The 24,902-nt window shown below is 34.0% G+C and overlaps 2 protein-coding genes across 9 annotated transcripts in view; one reads left to right on the top strand and one right to left on the bottom strand.

Annotated features, from left to right (window-relative positions):
• Positions 1-18,978, top strand: part of LOC150100697 (uncharacterized) — a 463,381-nt gene extending 444,403 nt beyond the window's left edge. The window contains exons 18-19 of the mRNA XM_090401246.1: positions 6,409-7,316; positions 15,607-18,978. Of these exons, the coding sequence (XP_090257372.1) occupies positions 6,409-7,316; positions 15,607-16,572 (1,874 nt within the window). The 3' untranslated portion in view covers positions 16,573-18,978. The remainder of the gene's footprint in view (positions 1-6,408; positions 7,317-15,606) is intronic.
• A 4,929-nt stretch (positions 18,979-23,907) lies between these two features.
• LOC150100692 (AN1-type zinc finger protein 2A) overlaps positions 23,908-24,902 on the bottom strand; it is a 316,183-nt gene continuing 315,188 nt past the window's right edge. For all 8 annotated transcript variants that reach the window (XM_090401817.1, XM_090401818.1, XM_090401819.1 and 5 more), the window contains one exon: positions 23,908-24,443. In XM_090401817.1, coding sequence (XP_090257943.1) covers positions 24,408-24,443 — 36 coding nt within the window. In that variant the 3' untranslated portion in view covers positions 23,908-24,407. The remainder of the gene's footprint in view (positions 24,444-24,902) is intronic.

Here is a 24,902-nt window from a genome sequence, read left to right as displayed (position 1 = left end):
CTCCTTGGCGGCCTGAATAATAATAATAATAATAATGAGAATCCAACAATACCTCCTGCCTGGCCACTCTGTCGTATGCCTTTTCCAGATCTATAAACACCATGTGCAGATCCACTTGCATCTCTCTATATTTCTCCATCAATTGCCTTAGCATAAATATTGCATCCGTTGTCCCTCTTCCTAGCATAAATCCAAACTGCTACTCACCAATTTCCGTTTCCTGCCGTAACCTTGCTTCAATTACTCTTTCCCATATTTTTAATGTGTGTGACATCAGCTTGATTCCTCTATAGTTGCCACAGTCTTGAACATCTCCTCTTCCTTTGTAGATTGGGACGAGCATACTTTTCCTCCATTCCTCTGGTATCTTTTTCTGTTGGGCTATTTTACGCATCAGATCCCATAACATATCCACGCCATCACTGCCCAAACTTTTCCATACTTCCCCAGGTATCAGGTCTGCTCCCACAGCCTTTCCATTCTTCATTTTTCTCAGTACCCAAACCACTCACCTCTCTGGTCTATATGTTAATAATGATTTGAACACTGCTAACTTGTCTTTTATCTGATTGTTCTCTTATTGCAAACAAATTTATTCACATAACTTCCCCAGAATACCAACTTTATTTATTTACTTACTTATTCTATTATCAATTTTCATTATTACTTTGCTATCTTCACTAAAAATTGTGTCTAAATAGCCAAAATGTATAATGTGTTCTATAGGTTCACTACTGAGAAGGTAGTGAACAAACAGTCCATCCTTGCATTGTGCTAACTGGCCAATGCATGTCATCAACATCCTGTAACAGTAACTGACTGTGTATTTTGTCCTGTCGGAACACAGTTTGATGGGGTTCAATGTATCTACATTCACCACAAAGTCGGGCAATGCATTCCACTCACCAACAACCCCCCTGTGCAAAGAACCTGCTCCTTATTCCCCTGTTTACACCCTACTTATAACAGCTTTTAGGGATTTCCCCCCTTGTTTTAATCCTTCCCCCAAATTCTATGAAAATTTTCTTCCACATTGTATATAATGTTTGGCCAGGATGCATATGAGGTTATAGATACTTATGCATGATGTCTGGGAAAAGCAAATTACTAGCATTCTCCTTTTTTGTTTTGAACTAGTATGTGGAAGATAGTTATTAATTTGCTGTAGAAAATGATTCAGTTCATTTTCTGGAAGTGGCCAAATAGCAAAAATATCATCCACATAGCAAACTCAAAAAGAGGGTAGAAGATGTATGGAGGAAAATAAGATGTCATTCAGATGTTCCAGGTAATATTTAGCCAAATGAGTAGAAAATGGATTCTTCATAGCAGTGACTTCAGTGTGCTTGTAGATTTTATTCTTCCAACTGAAATAACTCGTGTGTGAATTAGGAAGTCAAAAATCAGGGATAGTCAGTTAAAGTCCTACAAAAAGTTCCATGAATCTCTTCTAATTCATGCACTGATTACACATTATTTAGTTTCCTTTATTTTTCTTTGCTTTCTTTAAGATAAATGTTGATTTGAATGCTTTTGCATTTATTTAGTAATAATAAATTATTTAGTACTCATATGGTGTATACAATAATTATGTTAATTCCTATAAGTGGAGAGGGTTGTTAATACAGAAAAATATGGTTTATGAAAGCCAGTCAAAGATCGAAATACTTATGCCAAACTTGATTATGATCCTACAAAAAGACAGCTCAAGAAACTGAACAAGTTACTTGATGAAACCACTCAGGACATACCATGCTAGGCCTCCTAGAATATACATTTACCTAAGCTTCACAAGAATAACGTTCCACTCAGACCCTTCATGGATTCTATTAGCAGCCCGACTTACAAGTTATCAAGATTTTTATCTAACCTTCTCCATCCTCACATAGGCCACTCAGCCTCATCAGTTAAAAATCCCACAGAGTTTCATGCAAAAATAAAAGACATGTTAATTAGCTTCGACATTGTCTCCCTCTTCACCCATATTCCCCATAAGGAAAGTACACTTATTAACTCAAAAATTTCCATCTGATATTGTTGAACTATTCAAATTTATTACGTCCGGTTACTTCACTTGGAAAGAAAAAATTTACAAGCAAGAGGAAGGAACAGCAATAGGGTCTTCCTTATGCACAAACTTAGCAAACCTGTTTCTAGAATATCTTGAAGAAAAAATTTTCACGTTTAAACCCAAACCAAAAATTTCGCTACGATATGTCGATGATATCTTTGCTATCTGGGGTCATTCTGAACAAGAACTACACACCTGTTTCTAGATAAAATAAACCTTCTTCATCCTCGTATCAAATTTACGCTAGAAAAAGACTCTCCACAGGGTATTTTTCTGGATTTACACATCCAAAGAAAAGAAGATGGTTCCATCTCCACTTCTGTCTATCACAAGCCGACATTTTCAGTTTGCTACATTCACAATTCTTCTGCTCATCATCCATCTCAAAAATTTGGCATCATTAAATCATTAGTAACCAGAGCACACAGATTCTGCTCCTCTGAAGAATCTCTAAATAATCAAAAATACAGCCATACTAAATGGATACAATTAAACATACAAATTTATTGTTTTAATACTGACCATATTGTATCATACGTAAGAGGTAAAGGGTTTTTTTCCTCCCAGAAACTCGAGTGTTTCATTCCTCAGAACAGGCAAACCGGCCAGTAGAACACATGCAATTTACAGATAAGATACAAACATCTTACATTCTTTGCCTACAGTTTCGCTAGCAAATTGTCTAGTTTTTTGAAGGTGTTGGCGGAAAAGCATAAAAAACTAGTAAATGCAAATTGAAAGGAACATAAAAACATTATGAACAATCTAGTAGCTAAGGTTACACGTTCGTGTGACAGAGACTGAAAGGACTTATTGTTCTTATTCATTATCACGCATGCATGTTTGTTGTAAACGCGTAATGTGATTACTGGCTAGCTGTAATTCCATCTGAACTACAGCTAGCCAGTAATCACATTACGCATTTACAACATATGCTTAATTATCAAACGACCAAATATGTTTAATTTAAATGGATACAATCTTAAAACAACTCAAAAAATCATCAGTCACTTCCCCACACATCAACCTAGACAAGAACAAGCCCATAGGATTCCCATACCTTATGTCAAAAGCATCTCCGAACGTCTTTCAAAAATTATGAAGAAATACAAACTTGCTACTACCTACAAACCAATCAACCAGATCTATAACTTGTTACCTTCTCCTAAAGACAAACTCTCACCTCTGATGCTACCTGGCGTGTATGAGGTTCCATGCTCCTATAAATTGTCACTATGGACAGACAGGTAGATCTGTTCATAAATGCATTTCGGAACATCAAGACCATATCCATCTTGTCAAACCACAAAAATATGGCCTCGCACAACATGGAGTTGAAAACCCAAACCATAGGATCCATTAGGAAAAGACCAAACTTCTACATAGATCGTTATATAAACATGAACGTTTATATAAAGAAAGTGCTGAAGCCCTACTTCACAGATCAAGGCTGAACCGTAATGACGTTCTTGCTATTCCTAAAGTATGGGAAATTGTCATACAAAATTGTGTAAAATAATTTTTATATATGTTATCTTATTTTAATGTAATCTTTTTTTTTTTCTCTCCAGATATATTTTAATTTAATTCTATAACATGCTACTGCACGCATATTGGGATTCCATTGTAATCATGCGCCCTAACTGTATGTTATTCCTAGTATTGTTTGAATTAACTGTACTGACGATGTCCTAAGATACTTAGGATGAAATATTTACTTATTAAAACTTATTACTGTGGTTATTACGTGTGTTTGTTAAAGATAGGTAGGGTAATCAGGAATGCTGCTGATGTGCAGTACTTGCAGAATGATTTGAATATGCTGGAATTGTGGGCATGGGAAAATTAATGTCAGTTCATTGCCAGTAAATGTAAAGTCATGCACTTTGGTGTAATGAGATATCCAATGTTGTATTATATTGGTGGGATCATGCTAGAAGAAACTTATGGATCTTGGAGTGCTAGTAAATATCAAGTTGAAGTTCAGGGGCCATGTAGCAAAGATTGCAAATACAACTCAAAAGATAATTCAATGCTGAAACAAACTTTGACGTAAAGATAAGGATGTCATTTTGCCTCTTTACAATGCCTGATAAAACCTCACTTGGACTATTGTGCACAGGTCTGGTCTCCTGGTTTCCATTGTGATTCTGATATAGTGGAGAGAGAGAGAGATAATGTTAAAAATTATATCAGGATTATGAAGGCAGATTGAGAATTTGTAGACTGCAGACAGTAGCAAACAGGAGAAAGAGGGATGATATGATTGAGACTTACAAACTTCTGAAAGGGTCACATAAAGCATTTCAGTTGATGGAATTTTTCATTTTATGGAGGATGGGAAAAGGACAAGAGGGCATCCTTGAAAGCTGAGAATGGATGCTGCTAAGAAGGGAGTGAGGAGTAGAATTTTCTCTCATAGAGTGGTGCATGAATAGAATGGATTGGCATTGGATATTGTGTGTGAATGAATTCAAGGATAAGTATGATAGCTGGTGCTTGTAGCCTCCCTGGATGTCTCTCTAAATAATAATATGTGGAATTACAAAGCAGGTGATTATGAGAAGCTCACTAGACAGCTTTCAGAGAAAGAGAAAGAAAGAAAGAAATGAGAGAAAGCTAGCTGATGAGGTCAAAAGAAACTCTAAGGAGATCTTTCACTATGCAACAAGTAAAAGGAGAAATGACTATGAGGATGACTTTAAAAAAGTGCTGATGGTGAGGAGGTAACAGGAACCAAACCAAATTGCAATGCCAGATGCAACATTGACTGATAACAGAATAGAGATTGAAGAAATGGAGGTACTTAAAATATTGCAGAAACTCAATATGAACAACTATGGGATTAGATTGTATATTGGCCCATGTATTATGAGAATGTGCTAGGGAATTATCAGTTCCTTTGATCAAGCTATTTAATTTAAGCCTCAGTAGTGGGAAGGTGCCATTGCAGTGGAAAAGGGACAAAATAGTCCCATTTCATAAAAGAGGCTCCAAGACAGAAGCAACAAATTATAGGCCAATTAGCATCTCAGGAGTGGTGATTAAGGTATTGGTGAAATTGGTGAAAGACAGAATTCGGGACTCAGTGAATAGGAATATGATACTCTTTACGGGTCAACATGGTTTTGTGAAGGGTAGGTGTTGCTTTAGTAATTTGCTTACTTTTTATAATAAAGACAATGGAATTGGCTACTCCGTGATATTGCTAGACTTTGCAAAAGCATTTGATAAGATTTCACATAGAATTGCATAAATTGGAGCAAACGGGGATGGATATGAATCTGGCAATTTGGATTAGAGAGTGACTATTGTCAGATAGAGTTTTTTTATGGAAAAATTGAGTTCAGGAGAAGGCAGTAGCCCATTGGAGTACCACAGGACTCAGTTATTGGCCCTCTATTGTTTAATATGTATACCAATGATATAGGAATGATTTGACAGGAAATAATCTAGGTGTTTTCTGATAATGCTAAACTGAGAAGAGTGATGGTATGAATGAAGGTGATGCAGAAATCCTGCAGAAGACAAACAGACTAGCAGTATGGGCAAAGGTAAATGGCTTCCAGTTTAACATAGCCAAGTGTAAGGTAATGCACTTTGGCAAGAGATCAGAAGCTATATACTATATTGATGGAACTGAACTGCAAGAAGCTGACGAGGCCAGGGATTTGGGTGCGATCGTGGACAGGGAGTTGAAATTTAGACATATTGCAAAGGTAACCAAAACAGCACATCATATTACATGGTTGCTGAAGAACACACCAATAAGCAAGGATAGAGAGGTTATTGTTCCCCTATTATAAGGTTTTAATAAAGGCACGGACTACTGTGCACAGATCTGGAATCCTGGATTCCATGGTGAAGTCGTGGAGAGGATCTAGAGGTGAGTGACAAAGATTGTCAGAGGTCTATGAAATGCACCCTATGAGAAGATTGATAGTCTGTAGGTTTCAAAAATTAGTTGATAGATGAAAAAAGGAGACATGATAGAAGCATTTAAGTTATTAAATGGGTTTTATACGATTGACACTGAAGTCTTTTTTCAGGAAGGAAACGTACAAGGGGGTTACCAGTAGTTGTATAAGAATATAGGTAGCAAGGATGTTTAGGACTAGGTTTTTTGTTTGGAGGGTTGTGAATGGGTGGAATGGATTACCAGAAGTGGTTGTAGGTGCTTCATCAGCAAATTTGTTTAAGGAGAATTATGATAGGTAATGTGTGAATGATGGCTGGTACATGAATAAATGGATCTCCCATTATGAGTCTTCTGACTCCATGGAGATGCCTGTATAATAATATTACAAATTTTAATAACTTATTTTCTTTTTTCTTAGACATGGAAGAACCCAGTAAAGTCCTGGATTTAACAAAAGCAGTGACAGATGATTTGGGTGATGTCCTATCACAGGTGATTTCTAATAGTTTATTAGAATTATCTTCAGATCTTAAAAGCACTTCTGTTTCAGAAGACATTGAAAGTTTTATTGCAAATGTTGCCGTGCCACCTCCTCCTGATGAGGGATGTGTAGATAGTTATCAGAGCAGTGAGGATGACATATTTGCCTACATAATTCCACCTCCACCGAGTTCTTCTCAGTCCATGGAAGAACAAAATGAAGTAATTGCTCGGTTCAGGCAAGCAGCAGATGACATTCGTAAAATGATGGGATATGGAAGCTCTATTTGTGACGAAACCTTAAATAGCTTTGCAGAAGTAAGTGAAGTTACAGAACACACATCAGTTCCACAGAATTGCCATTTTGTTATGAGTGAAACACAAAATACTGTCTGTAGTTTACCTAATGAAGTGAATGATTGTCAGACATCCAACCCATTAGGTCCTGTAGTACCATTAAGTAATTTGGTGCCAAACCCTGTTCCTCCCAACTGCACAGAAGACAGTCCTGTTAGTCGGTCTCCATTAACTTCTACAAATTCCACATCTTGCAGTCATTTTGTTCCTAGCACATCAGTTTCTTTATCCAATAGTGACAAACTGTCTTCCCAGACAAACAGTGAAACAGAGTGGAGACCACGTCCACCTCCAAGGTTAAAACGACTGAATTCGCTCTCTACAGAAAACTTAAACAATGTTAATGAGAGTAAGCCAAGTACAAATCAGAATAGTAATGGGGAAAACAGTAATGTCTCTAAGAGTCATGTTGGACGTTCCACTTCTATGTGCAGCTTAAAAGGGACCATAAGGCAAACATTGGAGTCATCGAGGTTACTACCATCACAGGTTAGTAATGTATCTGTTTATTAAAAGTGTTAGAAATTTAGTTAATATAGTATTATATTATACAGTTACTTCTACAAATGTTCTGAGTTAGTAATATGTTTTTAATTAATATTTCATATCTGTAAATTAAAACAGAACCATGTGTTACAGCACTGTAAATCAAAGTTCTCCAAAATTTTCATTAGTAAACAACAAAAATTTTAAGCCAGATTAGTTACCTATTATGGTGTCTCCATTCTACAACCAGAAAATTACATATGCTCTTTAGTTAGACCTATCTGGGTTTAAATCTTATATAGGATGTAAGCCATATATATAATAATGCCAATCTTATGTTGAGACAACAGTTTTTTTTGTTTTTCTTTTACTGTCGAGAAACTCAAATTCTGTCCTCACATACACAAAGAAGTCGAGTGGTTGGAGAACACCTTGCCCTTAAGAGATTATGAAGACGAGAATAATCACACTATACTGATAAAAATTAAGTTGCATGACTACTGAAACTATTCATTTACATCATTCCAGGATTAGTAAGAATAATCTCATTCAGTGTACACATTCACAACACTCTTAGCCAATGAATCCCACTCACCAACCACCACTCTCCATGAAAAGAACCTTCTCCTCATTCCTTTCCTCGTACCCTCCTTTACAGTTTCCAGGGATGGCCTCTTGTTTTACCTCCCCCTCCCATTCTAAGAAAAAAATTCTTTTATGTTAACTTGGTAACAACACCTGACCAACTTATATGTCTCAATCATATCTCCTATTCTTCTCCTCCTCTTCATGAGGCTTTGCAAATTACATTCACTCAATCTTTCTTCATACCCCACATTCCAAAGGCCAGTTACCACCTTTGTGAATCTTCCCTGGACCCTTTCTTATCCTCATCACCATGAAAACCAGATGACCAAATTCATGCACAATAATTCATATGAGGCCTTGAAGGCATTATACAATAGAACCATTACCTCTTTATTCTTGCACATCAAGGTCCTGCAGATCCTGCACACCAGTGCTGTTATCCAATGTGATAACTTCACAATTTATGCAGTGTGACTCCTGAACTTCAGATCCTTGTCCATCACTACTCTCATCTCCTCTACCTCTGCCACCAAGTGTATACTTTGCATTCTGTTGTTGCTTACCAGATTTCAAAACTCACTGGTAGATTGGTAACTGATGCACAGAATATAGTTGAAGCATTCAACTATATCCTCTGCATGCAAAAATCAAAATTAGATGATACTATAATCAATGGTAAGAGAGAATGTAGATGTTGGAAAATTAGCATCATGAGTGCAGGTTGAGTAATTATTATGGAGGATTTCAACTATGGAGACATAAATTGGGAGGAGGAATTGTTACAGGGAGGGAAGGAAATTAATTTATACAGCTACTGCGAGATATATACCTGAAGCAGCATGTAATGGAGGTGACATAAGGTTTAAGAGTGTTGAATCTGATCATAGCATTACAGAACTTAACAGTAACCAATCTAACTATGCTTGTCTCCACTTGGGGAAAATGATCATATAGTAATTTTAGTTTAATCCTTTATCCAAGTGTGTGCAAACAAAGTTTGCGCCTGAAAGTATCTTCAGGACTGGGGTAAAGTGGTACAACACCAGGCGACTCCTTGCAAAGGTGGAGTAAGCTACCAACACTCCTATCTCCTAAATACTAAGATAGGAGTGTTGGTAGCTTGCTCCACCTTTGCAAGGAGTTGCACCACTTTACCCCAGTCCTGAAGATACTTTCAGGTGCAAACTTTGTTTGCACACACTTGGATAAAGGATTAAACTAAAATTATTATAGTCTGATCAAGTGAAAAATAAACTTTCAACATGATCATATAGTCTTGACTTGGGGAAATTGCCAGACATGCAGAATTTTCTGTTAAGAGAGGGGTGGGGGGTATATGTGGAATTGCAAAACAGGTGATTATGACCAGCTCAGGAGCCAGCTTTCATCAGTTGCATTGCATAAGAATTTGGAGGAGAGAGATGTTGGTGGCATATGATGTGTGTGTGTGTGTGGGGGTAATACTTTATGGTTTTAATGGCACAAGGACAACAAAGGTCATACTGTACCATACGCATAGCCAAAAGGTGATTACCTTTTGGCTACTCGTATATGAAAATATGACTTCAACCTTGGTGTCATCTTTGGGTCTGGCTCCCACTGATGAGACCTCAATAAAGGTCAAACCCAGTCTGGGTAGTGACCCTTCTCATAATGCATAGCATTATACATGTCTGTAAGGATATGTGCTTTGCATTATGGGATACCAAGGCAAGTGAAGTCATAAGCTTCTATATACAAGTTGCCATTTTCTGAAAATACTTCAGATGCACTTGGATAAAGGGTTAAACCAAGAATATAATTTCTTGGCATCTTTAATTTATCCTACACATGAGCTTCTCATGATTTCACATTGATGAGGTTAAACACCCTTATGAATTGTTCACTGAATACCTCAACTATGTTGTTCTTCTGCAACAGTTAGCAATCTACCATAATCATTCTTTCTTCTATTTGCCACATATCAGAAAAACTCTAGGATTTTTCTTGGTCTGATTTGTTAATTTCCATATATAGCCTTTATATAGCTATCCCCTCACCCAGGTGATCACTTCATTGGTCACTCTCACCACTGGTTGAAATGTAAGACTCCACTCACAATTGCATTCTCCACTGAAATTATTATATCTATGACTCTCAAGACCTCAAGAAAATATATGGAAAGGCTATGTTTTCGTTCCAGTATGTGTTACCATAATTTAAATCATCCATAACGATCACTTTCTTATTCATTAATTCAAGTTCCCTGGCTTATAGCATCATGTAACAAAATATCTCTTCCTACCAGTCTCCATCTCACACCATACTGACTCAAAAACCATTGCCACTATTTCCTCTTGCATCTCCACTTTGTGCAGACATTTTCCTGTTATCATCATCAGCACTTTCTCTCCCTTCTTATTCTTTCTATCTTTGCACAAAACATTACACCCTTTCCTTTCTATTCCTGTCAGGATAGTATCCTTATCCAACTATGTTTCACTTATTCCAAACAATTTTTTGACAAATAAACTCAATCAGCAAAACCATATCATCTCCCTTATTTCTAATGCTCTTGACATTTGTAAATAAACTCAGCAATTCACTTTTATGTCTATAACCATTTCTACCCATGCCACATGCTGGTTGCAATTTCCTCACACCTGCCATCCTACTAATTTTATATTGGGTTTTATCCTTTATCCAAGTATAATCAAACAAAGTTTGCACCTGAAGTACTTTCAGGACTGGGGCAACTCGTGGTTGTTGTTGTTGTTGTCCTTTAAAGAGTCTTAGATGTTTCCGTGTGCTCTGTATAATGCAGACATGTACTTTGCATTATGGGATACTAAAGCAAGTGATGAGAACTTATACCACCTTTACCACGAGTTGCCCCAGTCCTGAAAGTACTTCAGGTTGTTGTTGTTGTCTTGTCCTTTGAAGAGTCTTAGATGTTTCCGTGTGCTCTTTGTACTGCTTTGGCTATGTCTGTGATTTTGTTTGTATAGAGCTGTTGTTCAGGATTAGGATCTATTTCTTGCAAGGCTGCTGTAATTGCTGGACAGGTAAAGATGTGAGTGGGTGTCAGTTCAGTATTGGGGCAGTTGTTGCAGTTTCTATATGTTCTCGTATCATCTGTATTGATCTTCATTCCTCTATAATGTCCTGTTCGTAGTCTTGCTATCGTGGTGGAGGTCCTTCTGTCAGCATTGATCTCGGGAATTTGATGTTGTATCACTGATTTCAATGGAATTAGTTTAGCTTTTGCTAGTGCATTGGCATCAGCAAGAGTTATCATATGAGTTTCTTGGTTGAGTTCTCTGGCCTCTTTTGCTAATTTATCAGCTGCTTCGTTGTGATCAATGCCTACATGAGCAGGAATCCATTGTAAAATGCAACTTTTACCTAAACACTTTATATGATTTAAGAGTTTATGGATGTCTTGTGTGAGCTTGGTATTGCCATTTTTGATTGCCTCCATAGCTGATCTTGAGTCACTGTTAATTATAATTCCTTCAGATTGTTGAGATGATGATAGATTTAAGTAGACTTCTAGTGCTTTATTTATTGCGTAGAGTTCGCTGGTAAAATTGGAAGCGATTCTCCCAGATCCAACTTTTATTGAAAGTTTTTCACCTTTCGGGAGTAGAAGGAGAACACCAGCGCCTCCATTAATCATATTGGTGTCTGATGATCCATCGGTATAACAAATAACCTGTTTGGAGGATGAAAGAAGGTTGATGGTATTTAGGCCTTTTTCTTTAAGCATTTCTTTTGGTTCTTTTTTTGTACAGAGTTTGGTAAGGTTTAGATTTATGGAGGTATTTGAAGGTAAAGGACTGGAAAATAGAGGTTCTTTGTTTATGTGGACATTTAGCTGATCAAGACCTATTTCTTCTAGTACTTCAGGTGCAAACTTTGTTTGCTTACACTTCAATAAAGGATAAAACCAAATATATAATTAGTAGCATAGCCGAGTGAACAAAACTTCCATAAACTAGCCATCCCATGTTTCCTTTATCACCAACCACTTACCCTATATTATCTCCTCATACTCAACTATCTCCAACCCTCCACCTTACATTTCAACTGTTCCATTCCTATGCTGACCATCCCCATGGTCACTATTAGTTCTCACTTCCACTATCCTTATGCTGTTGTGTCTTTGTTTGCCATATCCCCCCCCCCATTTCCTTGTCCATCTTGCATTTTTGTTCTCTCATCATTCTCTCTCACACTACTACTACTATTCTCACATTTACAACCAATTCAGTATCACCAGTTGAATTCACACCTTAATACTTCTGATATCTAATAACAGTCTGTCCAGCTGACTCACACAATCAATTTAAATGCTTCAACCAGTTGTTTTTGTGCAAATCCATTCTCAAATGGATCTCTCACTTTTCCACCACCACTCCCTTCTCCTCACAGCTCTGCCAACATATGACATGTATCAATTATCCTTCCTGGAAACACATCTTGTGAAATTTCTCACTTACCAAACCTCTAATAATGAAATCTCCATACTCCTATTTGTCACCTCTTTTTCTCTGCTTTCTTTCACATCCACCAAACTTCTAATTTTACTACACAAATTTTTCATCTCATTTCTTATTCTGATCAATTAATTTTTCAGCTTTTGCATCCTGGCAATTATGCTATCTGTCAGTTTTTCATTTCCTCATATTTCTTTCCCACTTCAACAGTTTCACATTTACCAATAACTCGTAGTCCAACAGAATATATTACATTTTCAACATATCCATACCTAAAGAAACATATGTATCAAATACACAAAGCTCCACAATCATGCAGTTATGCTAAGCTCTGAAAAATAAAAAAGGCATACCAAATAGCAATCAAAATCTCTAATTACTACAAAAATAAAATTTATCTTTTCAACAGCAGACCTTCAGTGTCCCTCTAGCAGCTCTGTACTTTGGAATTTTCATCTCAGTTTCGATTGTCAAAACAATGATCTGCTTCATTTAGAGGCCATAAAGCAGCCTCAGCAAACACTAATTTCCCTTCAAGGGTGATTTTCACTTAATAAAAAGTTTTAAGTTTCACTGAAATTGACTATGTTTACAAATTTATTGCAAAATGTCTGCAAACTTCTGCAATTAGCAACTATTGCATCTTCAGCACACTATAACAAAATAAGAAATATGACAATATGGTTGCAGAACATAACTAGAAACTGTATAAATGAAAGTGGTTGCAAGAGTTAACATTAGCTGCTGCTAGCCTTTTGTTTTTCATTTTACATAATTTCTAAGAATAGTCTCAAGAGATTTTGAGATCAGTAGATAGTAATTCCTATAAGCATGACTTTTCTTAAGAATTATATGAAATTAAAACAAAAGACTAGCTGCTGCCATTGTTAACTTTGGTTGCTTGGACAGTTGTCACTTGTTTCTTTCATTGTTCGTATATTTCGTTAGGGAGAAAAATGACAGGCTGGAATATTCAAAAGCAGCATATAATATAGAGAGGGCAGAAATAGCTAAGAGTCAAAAACTGAAGTGATCTTTGACTAAACTTTGAGTAATCTACATGGATTTCCTCTGTGGAGATCATGTTTTGGCTTCTTGCTGATATGTTAGAGATGGGGATGGAGAATGCATGTATGATGAATATATCTAGATATTACTGAGGACTTGGACAGTCTAAACTTTGCTCTAAGAATTATAGACACGTAAACACAAGAATATTTTAATATTTGCCAAATTTTTCAGTCTGAAAATAACAGACTATCTTCAGTGGCTACATAGGAACAGTTTTTAACAAGGTAGAATACCAACAATTGATCATTCCAAAGTAGAAAGACTCGCCTTCTACACAGATGCCGCTATAAATCTGAACGCCTATTCAAAGAGAGTGCTGAGGCCTTACTTCAACTGAAATGACTGTATATCCTTATCAAAAATATGGGAAAGTTTAATCAGGATAACACATTATTATTATTCTTTTTTTTTTAAATTGAGACTTTTAATTCCTACATTAGTCTAATGTTATTTATAAATTAAGATTATATGAAATTGTGAATTAATACCTATAATTTAATCATCACTCTGATGAAATTTTTCCTCTCTTTAATGCTTAGCAATGTAACATCACGTGGCTCGTTCTACTTTTGAATTATCAATTGTTGCCTTGGTATTCCATCTTGTTAAAAACTGTTCCTATGTAGCCTGAAGATAGTCTGTTATTTTCAGACTGAAATATTTTGCAAATATTAAAATATTCTTGTGTTTACGTGTCTATAATTCTTAATCATAATATCACAAGTGTCTCTAATGAGTAAAAATAAACTTTGCCCTGCTTATTTTTCTTATCCTGTCTGAGGTTTGTTTAAATATTTTCTTAATTTAATGCAAATAATGTCTATAACAAATTAGTGAGTTGAAAGAGGAATCAAATCAACATCTTTTAGTAACTTCTTGCCAAAACATAGTTTTTACATCTTTTATAGCTGGAAGTAGTAAATTTTCCCTGATAGAATGAGGTTTCCCTGTTTTCGCTATGTGCAAACTTAAGAGACAGGATGCTTCCAGTGCCTTGCTGTTAATCGAACCCATACTTTTCCCATGATTTAATGTCTAAGCGTCGCTTAACAAATTCAATTGACTTATTTTTTACATTACAATGTTTAGTTTCTAATTGTCGTTTAGTTTAGTTTCATGCTCTCATTGACAACACTTTATAACACAAAACATATTGAGGTTTCTGTTCACTTTCATCTCCACACCAAGTAAACCCAAATTCCAAATATTAACTATTATATTTCCTACTGTATTTTTTCTTTGAACTGCTTATTTCTTCTACTTTAATAGTATCAGACTTACTCGCCGTTACAACACTTGTATCACAATTAGGGTTAGCATCACCTGTTTTTTGCTTTTCTTTTCAAAGTCCTAGTTCTAAGCCACTTTTCCATTATTAAAAAACGTTTCCGAAAAATATATAAATAGGGAGTGTGTGGCATATAAACCAACAAATAGCAGCAGAATGTTCATTCCATGAACATTCTGCCGCTATTTGTTGGTTTTTTTAAGTATCCATTTTATTTCAATAATTTTTACTTATTCAATTTTAATTTGTTTTATTTGGATAATTAAAATATATATCTTTAATTAATTTAAGTCTGCCTGCAGACCACCTGTCCTATCGTCGTGGACCACAGGTTGAGAAACACTGCTCTATACTAACATTTTCATAATTTTAATCAAATTATTCTTAGCAGCAAAATTAAGAACATTTCAAAGTTATTACTAGTATCAATAAATAAGCCAAAAATCTCTAGTTCAAATTTCTGAGATACTGACATCACTATGAAAAGATGAATTCCACAATAACATTTTTGTACCTATTTGATGATTTCCACATTTTACTTCTTTCTGGGGGAGTGGGAATGTTAAATAATGTTATTATAACCTTTTTATTCCTCTTTATATTTGCAGGACTATTTCAGAAATATTTTTCATCACAGCAATTGTATGCATTCTTGAAAATTGATAATATATCACAAAGTATTCTGAGTTAATAAAATTTTGATGTGATTGTGTAAACATTAAATAAAGCATAATTAATATTTATATACTAGAGTGGGAGGAGAAAAATATGACTACATGGTCAGCTACACATTTTTTTTTATTTAAATGTGTGCAAATTAAACATTTATGTAGTAGTTTCCAAACTAATTATCATTTTCCCCCCTTAGAAATTGCCAGAAGAGCCAAATACATATTCTCTTCCTGTGCCTGAAACAGTAATTTCCAAAGAAAATACAGAACATATTTCTAATAAACAAGGCAGTCCTATTCCAAATGGACACCATAATGGCTTCCAGAGAAAGATTATGGTTCCAGGTATAAATCCTCTCAAAAAAAAGGATTACAGAACCAATGGTAACGTGCCAAAGATGGCCAATGGCATAGCTGGAGATTCAGTGAACAATAACCTCAATGTCAGTGTGGCATCCCACAATGAAGTTTCTTGTCATCCGAAGTTCAACAGAAGTGAGAGTTGTGACAGCAAATGTGAACTTCCAAATGGTTCTGTTGCAAGTCTTGGGAGATTTTTTAGTCATCATCTTTCTCTTCCAAGGAAGACCACACTGCTAAAATCAAAACTTTCTCTCGGATCACACAAACAAAATGGTATACATGGAAATAATTCACCCGCAATTTCAGAAATGCATAAAAATAGAACATTCTGTCAAGTTCAGGAGGAAATTTCTGCCTTGGTTCTTCATTTAGAAGGTGTAGAAGAGAACCGCTTAAAGACATGCAGAACTCTTGATGTGGATAGTACAAAATTTTCCACAGTGAAAGAAGCCCTCATGGCTGAATCCAGACAGTTTGTAACTGCCTCTAAACTGTATGTGAAAAGCACTACAGAGACTTCAGACAAAATGGAAGAACACCTAGAAGCCTGTCTTGCACTCTTAGATCGTATATTCACAGTCAGTGAATTAGTGGTGACGCATATGTCCACACCCTCTCAAATCACCTGTTTAGTAGAGAGGTTAAAGGATATGGCATTGGCATACACAAGTACAGTTGAAGCAGCACACGGAACAACAGGAGACAGCCCCAACATGAGTGCACTGATGCATCAAGCAACCTCACTTGCAACATCACTGACTACTTTAATACGCACACTGCGAACATTTAATGATCCTTGATTCTAAGTCATATAGGTAACAACAAGGACTATTTGACTGTTTTAACTAAAACTGATGTAAATCAAAAATTATTCTAAAAACCAAGATCACAGAAACAGTATTATAATTCTGCAGTTTGTTGTAAGTAGTCACATCAGTTAAATGCTTTTAATGAACTAATTTAGTTCTGATGTATGCACTGTATTCTTTGAACATTATCATTATTACTGTTGAAATAAGCTCAGGTACTCTCTTTTTAACAAGAGTAAATTGTAGTGTGTTTGTTTGTTTCAGCAAGCCCATAAAAACAAGAATAATATTCTAACAATGTAAAAACTGTAAAATGAGCTAAACCCTAGATTACTAATGTTTACAGAAAGAGTGTTACTGTAAAATTTGGGTCATTTTTCACATTGCATAACTAAAGAAATAACATACTCAGGGTATTCTTAACAGGGTATTTCGGTTAAGAAATCCAAGCATGCTTGGAAGGTTGTGGGCCTTAAAGGCCTGTTAAAGCCATTGGGATAGGATAGATAGGGTATTCTTAACATATTGCTTAAGAGAAATAAATGCAACAGGACGCATTTGTAGTTTTCTCGTGTGAAGAGCTAATGCATTTTCTTTCCCATAGCATACTTTTTCACTTCAACTTTTTTTTTTATAACAATCTAAGACTTAATAATAAATATTTTAAATGTCATATAAATGTTAACTTCATGTTTTTCATTTAAAATGATCCTCTGAAAAATGCAACACTTTCTAGTATTGGAAATACACTAGCAAATCCATGGATCAGCATTCTTCCTATTATATACATAACATAGCCTTCCCTCTGACAAGCTTTTATTTTCTATAATAGGAAAAAAAAAGGCTGAATTTTTTATTACGAAAAAGAGTCCATTAGTTGATTATAGCTAGCTTATAGACCAAATTAAAAAAGTTATGAAATAATCTGTTGATAATTTAAAAGTTTTATTGTGAACTGAAAACAGTCAACTATAATAAAAGAAATGAAAGCACAAATTATATACAAATTACACTTTCAGCTAATTCTGGTACAGTTTAACTCTGCACAATGCATTTACTGCATCTCTTTAACAGTTGCTTAGCAGAATTGAGCTCCTGATATTTTAATTAGAAATGATTAAATATTATAAGAGATTTCTTCCTGATAATAACTTCTGTGAGTCTCAAATTACAGACAAAATATGAAATATTTTAGGTGATTTTGTAATTTTTTTCTGATACTTCCTTTTGTACCAATTTCAACCATAAACTCATATAGGTATTTCTGGAAGGCTTATGAATAGCATTAAATTTTCCAAAAAATGGAACAAAGCAGCCACTGTTGGTATGCATGTGTATGTGTATCCATGTAGAAAATACTTCTGGTCTCAAAGGATAATTCTCACCGGGACTTGTCGAATTGTAAAGATAACCATAATAAGTTAGAGCAGCATTATCTAATTTGCACTGCAAAACAAATAAAGATTAGTAATCTAGGGTTAAAACATGAACAAGATTTCTATTTTCCACATGTACAATTAGGAAATTTACATTTACAAGTGTCCAAAATTTGCTCAAAATAAATAAGTGAATAAAATTATATTGTTATTTTGGAAGTGACATGGTCCTTTTGTTGATTTTGCAGTGGGACTAAGTTTACATTTCCAAAAACTGGTATCAAATTAGAAACTAAATTTGCCAGAAAACTATGTTTGAGTGAAAGATTAAAAAAAAAATAGAGTAAAATTTTTTTGAAAGTCCAACAAAGGTTTGTCTGTATTATTAAAAATTCACTATATATATATATATATGCAGCTGATTCTACTTTTTCTAGAGTTATGGTATATTTTAATGTCATCACAGGTAGCTATTTTTGTGATCTAAGTGAATGTAAATCCTGAAAACCAGCCTCTTAATTTCAAGAAAACAATTTACTGATGACTGTGTAAAGTTTAGCAAACAAGTATGATGAAACTTTATAAGCATAATCATAAAGGGGTCATTCTTATTATGAGACTAATATAACTAGATGTCGTCTTTTAAATATAAGTAAAAAAAAAAAAAAGTTGCATCAATAATACAGAATACGAGCATATTAATAAAACTTAACCAATAAAACTGTAAACAGTTATTCCGTGAAAATTTTATTCTACCAGTTTCTGAAAGTCTTTGAAGATCTTTTTAAAAAAAATGAATGCTTGAAATGAAAAATGTAACCACTTTTTTTAATTAAAAAGCATAAGTAATATAAAAAATCAAACATTACAGTGATTGTGATGTACATTTTCAGAAACTATCAGATTTGGCAGGAACTTTTTAGAAGTAGAGTGTGTGCCACTTGTTTCTATAAATTATAAGTTAACCTAAAGGAATTAGTACATTTTATGGTGTTCAGATTTTATATTAGTTTATTAATGTGGCTATATTTTAATGTGGCTATATTTAATGTGGCTATTCAGTTTACATCTTCAAAGAAACCAAACCTGCTTTCAAACTGCATTATCTTATCCATGTATCAGGTGAGCAAACACCATGGTTAATCAGGTTTGTGTAAGACAAGCAAATTTCCATTATTGCTTCTAGTCAAAGTTGAACATGGGTGAAAGGTGTGAACTGGGTCCACAATAATTCAAGCGAACTAGTAAGACATAAGACTTCCGAAATATAATTCACTATTAGAATGGAAAATTCTAATATCAGTTATGTTCCATTTAGGAAATTGCACAATGTTAAATGAAAAAAAAAAACCTTTTGTTCTAGTAATGAATTAGTCACCTGGAAAATATCTGCTCTCTGTATCTATCTAATCTGTATCAGAGCAAGGAAGGGTCTTGAAATAAGATATTAATATACTTCAATTATATATTGTAATATTTTTGTTATATATTTCAACAATATAATGGAAGCTCCTAAAATACAGAACTTTAGCTAACGATGAGCAAACAGTAGAAACAGTCTGTCTTGTAAACAATGTCATGTAACTTCTTTGCATATAATTGCATTTCTAAAGGAAAGAAACAACTTCACAAGTAGTAACATGACATAATTTCCAAAAGAATGCCGTTTTCGAGGAAAGTCAACATATAACAAACAAACTATAAACTGTCCATTATAACACTATTTCTGCAATCCATACAAATTTTATATATAGTGAGAATCAACTGTGCAACTTAAATTTCTGATTAAAACAAAGTTCATTACTGAATTATCAAATGATTTTGTAACTTCTAAAATTATGACATGTATCTTTGTTGGATTTTTAAGGCACACATCATAGAAAAAGTTTGTGAAAAATTTTTTACTCAGCATGTTCCAATTTAGAAAGTGTGTGAGTCTCACTAAATCTTTCATTCGAAAGTTAAACATAGAAGCGACGAAATTTTCATTACAAATGCTTATGCTCATAATTAAATCTATGGACTTGGTACAATATTTCTGAACAGTATATATATATTTTCAGAAAAAAAATATTACCTAGGTCTGAATTCATTACAATTTTAACAGCCATTTGCCTCCCTCCCCTCCTCTGTAATTTCTTAAGTGGTAATCAAATGTCCTTGTGTCTTGTAAATATTAAAAGTGTATTTATTATAAAGTGGCCTGGTTTTCTATTGATTCATGTCTATACATGTACAGTGAATGATGTTTAAGTGATGACAGATCTTCAAGATGTTTACGTGTGTGCATTGTACTGTTAAATAAACTGTATCAATACTAAAAAGTGCTTTTTTTTATACAAATAAATCTTTTTTTCCCCTCTTCATGTGGTTTTCATTAAAAATATATATATAATGCTACCAGTCTAACTTTTCAATAAGCAAATATTCATTTTTTTTAATGTGAGCCACATGGAGAATTAGCTTCTTACACTTGCAGTTGTTTCCTGAATAAGTAATCTGCAGTTATTTTGCATTCAACTCAGACTGTTCTAACAAGTTTCACAGCATCTATAACAAGCATCAAAACAAACATATCTTGAAGTTACTTTTACTGGTGAAATCATCACTAATATGAATATATAGTACATTATCAATTATCCAAAGTAATGGAGCGTAAGAAAGGAGATGTATGGATAATCAAGAAACAGATAACTCAAACTTTGTTTTACAAATATAATTTGTAGGAGACACTACCTTCATATACATTTAATCAGATAAAGATCATCTTTTTTTTCTTTTTGCTTGTTTTCAAGAATGCTCGAGATGTTTCCTAATATCAGAAATAATTTGGCTTTATGAACATGTTGAACTAGAGATGGATATTCTTTATGCTTATTTCTGATTGAATCAATGAAATAGGGCAAATAACAAATTAGGATTTAGTCCTAATTTGCATCCTGGACAGGATTCAAATCCAAGGCCTGGTTTTGAATCCCTTCTAGGATACAAATAACCCTTATCAGGCTTTTCAAAGTGAAGACAAGTTAGCCAGTCTCATACAAGGCAGCAAGGTTTTTCTTCCTTGAAACTGGTTTGGCATCCTACCAAACAAGCATACTATCCCAAAAGAACCAGACATATGTTCTTTTGGATAGTATGCTTGATGAATAACAGATGAAATTTACATCTGTTCTTTTGGATAGTATGCTTGGCATCTTTTGGGAAAATGCCAAGTTCCTCTGGCTCATTAAGCCTACAGGAGGAAAAAAAGGAAGGTGGGCATTTTTGTCAGATCTTATAATTTCTGCCCCCCCTACACACACACATGCTAATCAAAGCTCTATTATTAGACCTAACACATAAAAGTTGATCGGCTGTCAAACTTGAAATTTGATATATTTCTTCTCCATATCCAATACTGGTGAATCAGATGCTAACTCAATTTTGTGCTGAAAAGTTGATGGAACAAATGTTTTTAGTAATTTCAATTATAGATTCATTAATAAGCTGAGAAATAAAACGTTATACACAGTGTGCCCATTAAGGTAAAGGGAAATGAAGCACATCTTTCCCTCTTGCAACAAATAAGATAGTATGTTCTGGAAACAGTGAATTTGATGAGGTACCTTCATCCCACTGGAAGATGTCAAAGAGAACAAGAGATATGGATAATAGATGAGAAGCAGTGTTAAAAGCAACAACAGTTTTGAATAATTGAGCAGTGTCAAGTTTGTCAAGTGAAGAGGATGACCGGAGTGCACTATCTTCAGCAAAACTACAGATAGGATTTTTAAGTACACAGGGAGAAAAATGTAGAGAAAAGTAATAGTTCTGGAATACTTCAGCATTAGTGGTGGGGAGATATGCCAGATTAGTAGATAGTAGTATTAAAAGGTATAGTAGTAAAGGAAAGTGATGAGATCTGCTCTGGATTGAGAATGGTGGAATACATATTGCTGAGCCCTCTTAGCATGATGAACTTACTGATAATGACCATTATTTCTGAAAGAAATAATGTGAGGATGATGAGACTCATTTGATGGCTGAAAACTTAAGGTGTAGTAGGATTAATAAGTAATTTTTTATACTGTCCATTTCCTCTCGATGTTCTAAATGATTGGTGCTTTACTAGTACCATCCAGATAATCAGCACAGGAACTAACTGCCTGAGAAGTCTGATCCATGACTCCTTATTTCCTTTACTCCATACCACTAGCACATGACCTTGATGTACTGAAAGAACACTCTTATTACCATGAAATACAAGATTATAGCCCTAAAATATTTCAATATTTGTATGGGGGACATCTGTTCTCCATCCTCAGTTTAAACTGAGTAATTATACTTGCAAGTCAAACTAAATTCATGGATGACCATGAATTTAGGTTGATTTGCAAGTATAATTACTATGTCTGTTTGTGTAAAGAAACTTAATTTATATAACTTCTTATAAATGAAAATGTTTGTCCCTGCATATGCACAATGTACTAAGATTTAAAATTTCAAAAAAGCATTTGATAAGATATTCCAATGCATTTACCATCACTAAATACCAATGCTTGTAGAATAACCATATTTTTCTTTATGAACCATGAAATCATTTTCATCAGAAACCTCAAGAGAGACCAAAAACTCCTATTCAGTGCTAAAGCAATCCAATGTCAGGGAAATGTATTTTTCTTAAGTGAACTCTCAGTCTTTAAAGAAAGCAAACATGGCTTCATTTCGGTGACATAAATTACATAGAAATAGTGGATATTAAAGATTCAACATGTAAGTTTGATAACTTACAAAATTGGTATGGTTATATTTTTTTAAAGATAATTTGTTAATTATCTTTAAAAAAAATGTGGTCTCATACTGGAAACTATCTACAGAAATTATTTCCCTTTCCAGTTTTAAAACTGATATATATAGAGAGAGAGATAAGCCTGGGAAATCTGACCTCAAAAATCCCACTAAAGTTAGTTTTCTTAAAAATCTAAAGATGTAATTCTTTTTATATATATATTTGTGCCAAAATATTATGTTATTAGTAAGTTTTATGTTAATGCTTTGCTACACAGGATTCAAAGATACTTATGTTAATGGGAGTGGCAACCAGCTTCCATACTAATGGAAGAATAATACTTGAATAAACCCAGTATTCTGTGTTGTTAGTGACTACTGCACAATAGATTCAGTTGTTCTTTTTGACAATGCCTACTGTAATGTTTCTGAAAGGAAAAATCCTACCATTAGAAACAAATGAAATGACTGTTGCTATTTTGTTTACAGTCTTAACATGTAGCAGCAATGATAATGAAGCCCCCCCCCCCCTCACCCCCAAGCCACTTTTTTTTGGGGAAAGGACAAATCAGCATTCATCCGTAGTAGAAAAGAGTAAATATCAAGCACAGTGGATTTTCTTGTAAAAACGTATAATTAGTAATAACAGACTCATCATGGGAGGTCCTTCCTAGAAGTATATGTTATAAACATAGTATTTACGTCACTAAAAGACTATACTTTGGGAATGAATCAAAACTGTTTTGGTTACAGATGTACTGTTTCAAATGCTATTCTGAGCAATTTTTTGTTCTATGAACAGCTGCAATATACTGAATAGAGTACCAAAATACTAGAACATCAGAATAAGGAAAACTGGAATACCAATAAGGTATGCATCATGCAACCTAATTCATGAGTTAGATAAAAGTCATTGCCAAAAAAAAAAAGCATAATTTTCAGAGATGCAATGGACTTTGTAGTTCAATATCATTTATCTGTATGAAAAAATAAAAGATAAAAAAATGATTAAGGATGGCATCAGAGAATATTACCAGAAAATTAATTTGATAAAAATCTTAAAAACCAAGATTCAATATAACGGTATTGCAGGCAATCAGCTAACATCTATTTTTTTTTTAGTCACAATTTTTTCAAGGCATCCAATATATAAAAAGATACTCAAGAAATACATATTGTATTTAAAATTTTTTTTTAATCACAATCAATATAATGCAATAGATACAAATAATTGTAGTCATTATTATTATGGCTAAGAAAATGTGTCAGATTTTGGTAGTTTCACATCAGAAATAATATCCTCACAGGCCAAATAACTTTGTTTTGTGCAAAACATTCATTTTTCATCTGATCATGCAATCCATAATCTGATAATGTATTATCACATTGGTGACTATTCACTTTAATTTGATATGCAAAAATAGTACAGATCTCTGTTACTATATTAGCTTAGAAGATTAAGCACTATGATGAATGATACACACTTATTTCTTGGTATTATAAAGATATACAAATATTTATTATGTGATCTTTTACAGTGATTTTTTTATATTTACATATTTTAAAATATTCTTGAATTAAGCAATGATCAGGTGTAGAAAAGCCAACTGTAAAGGATGTGCAAATACAATAAGTGACAAAGTTCTTCTGTACAAACAATTCTTGATGTGCAAGTTTCAGTTAAGATAAAATGCAGTTCTTATCTTTTTCTTGATGCTGTAAAGAATTTTTTTTTTTAAACAATGCATACTGATAGAAGATTTAAAATTATATCTCACAAATTTTAAAATCATTAATACTTTAACTTTTAAGGTTACACGGTGATCAGCATTCATATTTCCGAATTTAGGGACACAAAACGCACGTGTTGAAATGATTATTTTACTTATTATTAATAAAATAACAATTTGATGTTCGACCCCTGTATTGAGTTTATCATCAGAAGGATACATGTGTATAGGGAACTATAGGGGTCGAAACGTCAAATTGTTATTTTATTAAAATAAGTAAAATAATCATTTCAGCACGTGTGTTTTGTGTCCCTAAAATTCGGAAATATGAATTAATACTTTAAACTCAATATAGAGGAAATGATAATGCTTTTGTTTTTATTTTACTTTTTAAGCATGGCATTACGTAAAAACTAGAAAAAATAAAAATACTTCCCTATATTAA

Source organism: Typopeltis vanoorti, chromosome 12 (assembly GCF_054136105.1).
Source record: "Typopeltis vanoorti isolate ZY-2024b chromosome 12, IOZ_Tvanoo_1.0, whole genome shotgun sequence".
NCBI lineage: Eukaryota > Metazoa > Arthropoda > Arachnida > Uropygi > Thelyphonidae > Typopeltis > Typopeltis vanoorti.
Note: the sequence above shows the minus strand (reverse complement) of the source record. Positions and strands in the feature narration are given on the sequence as shown.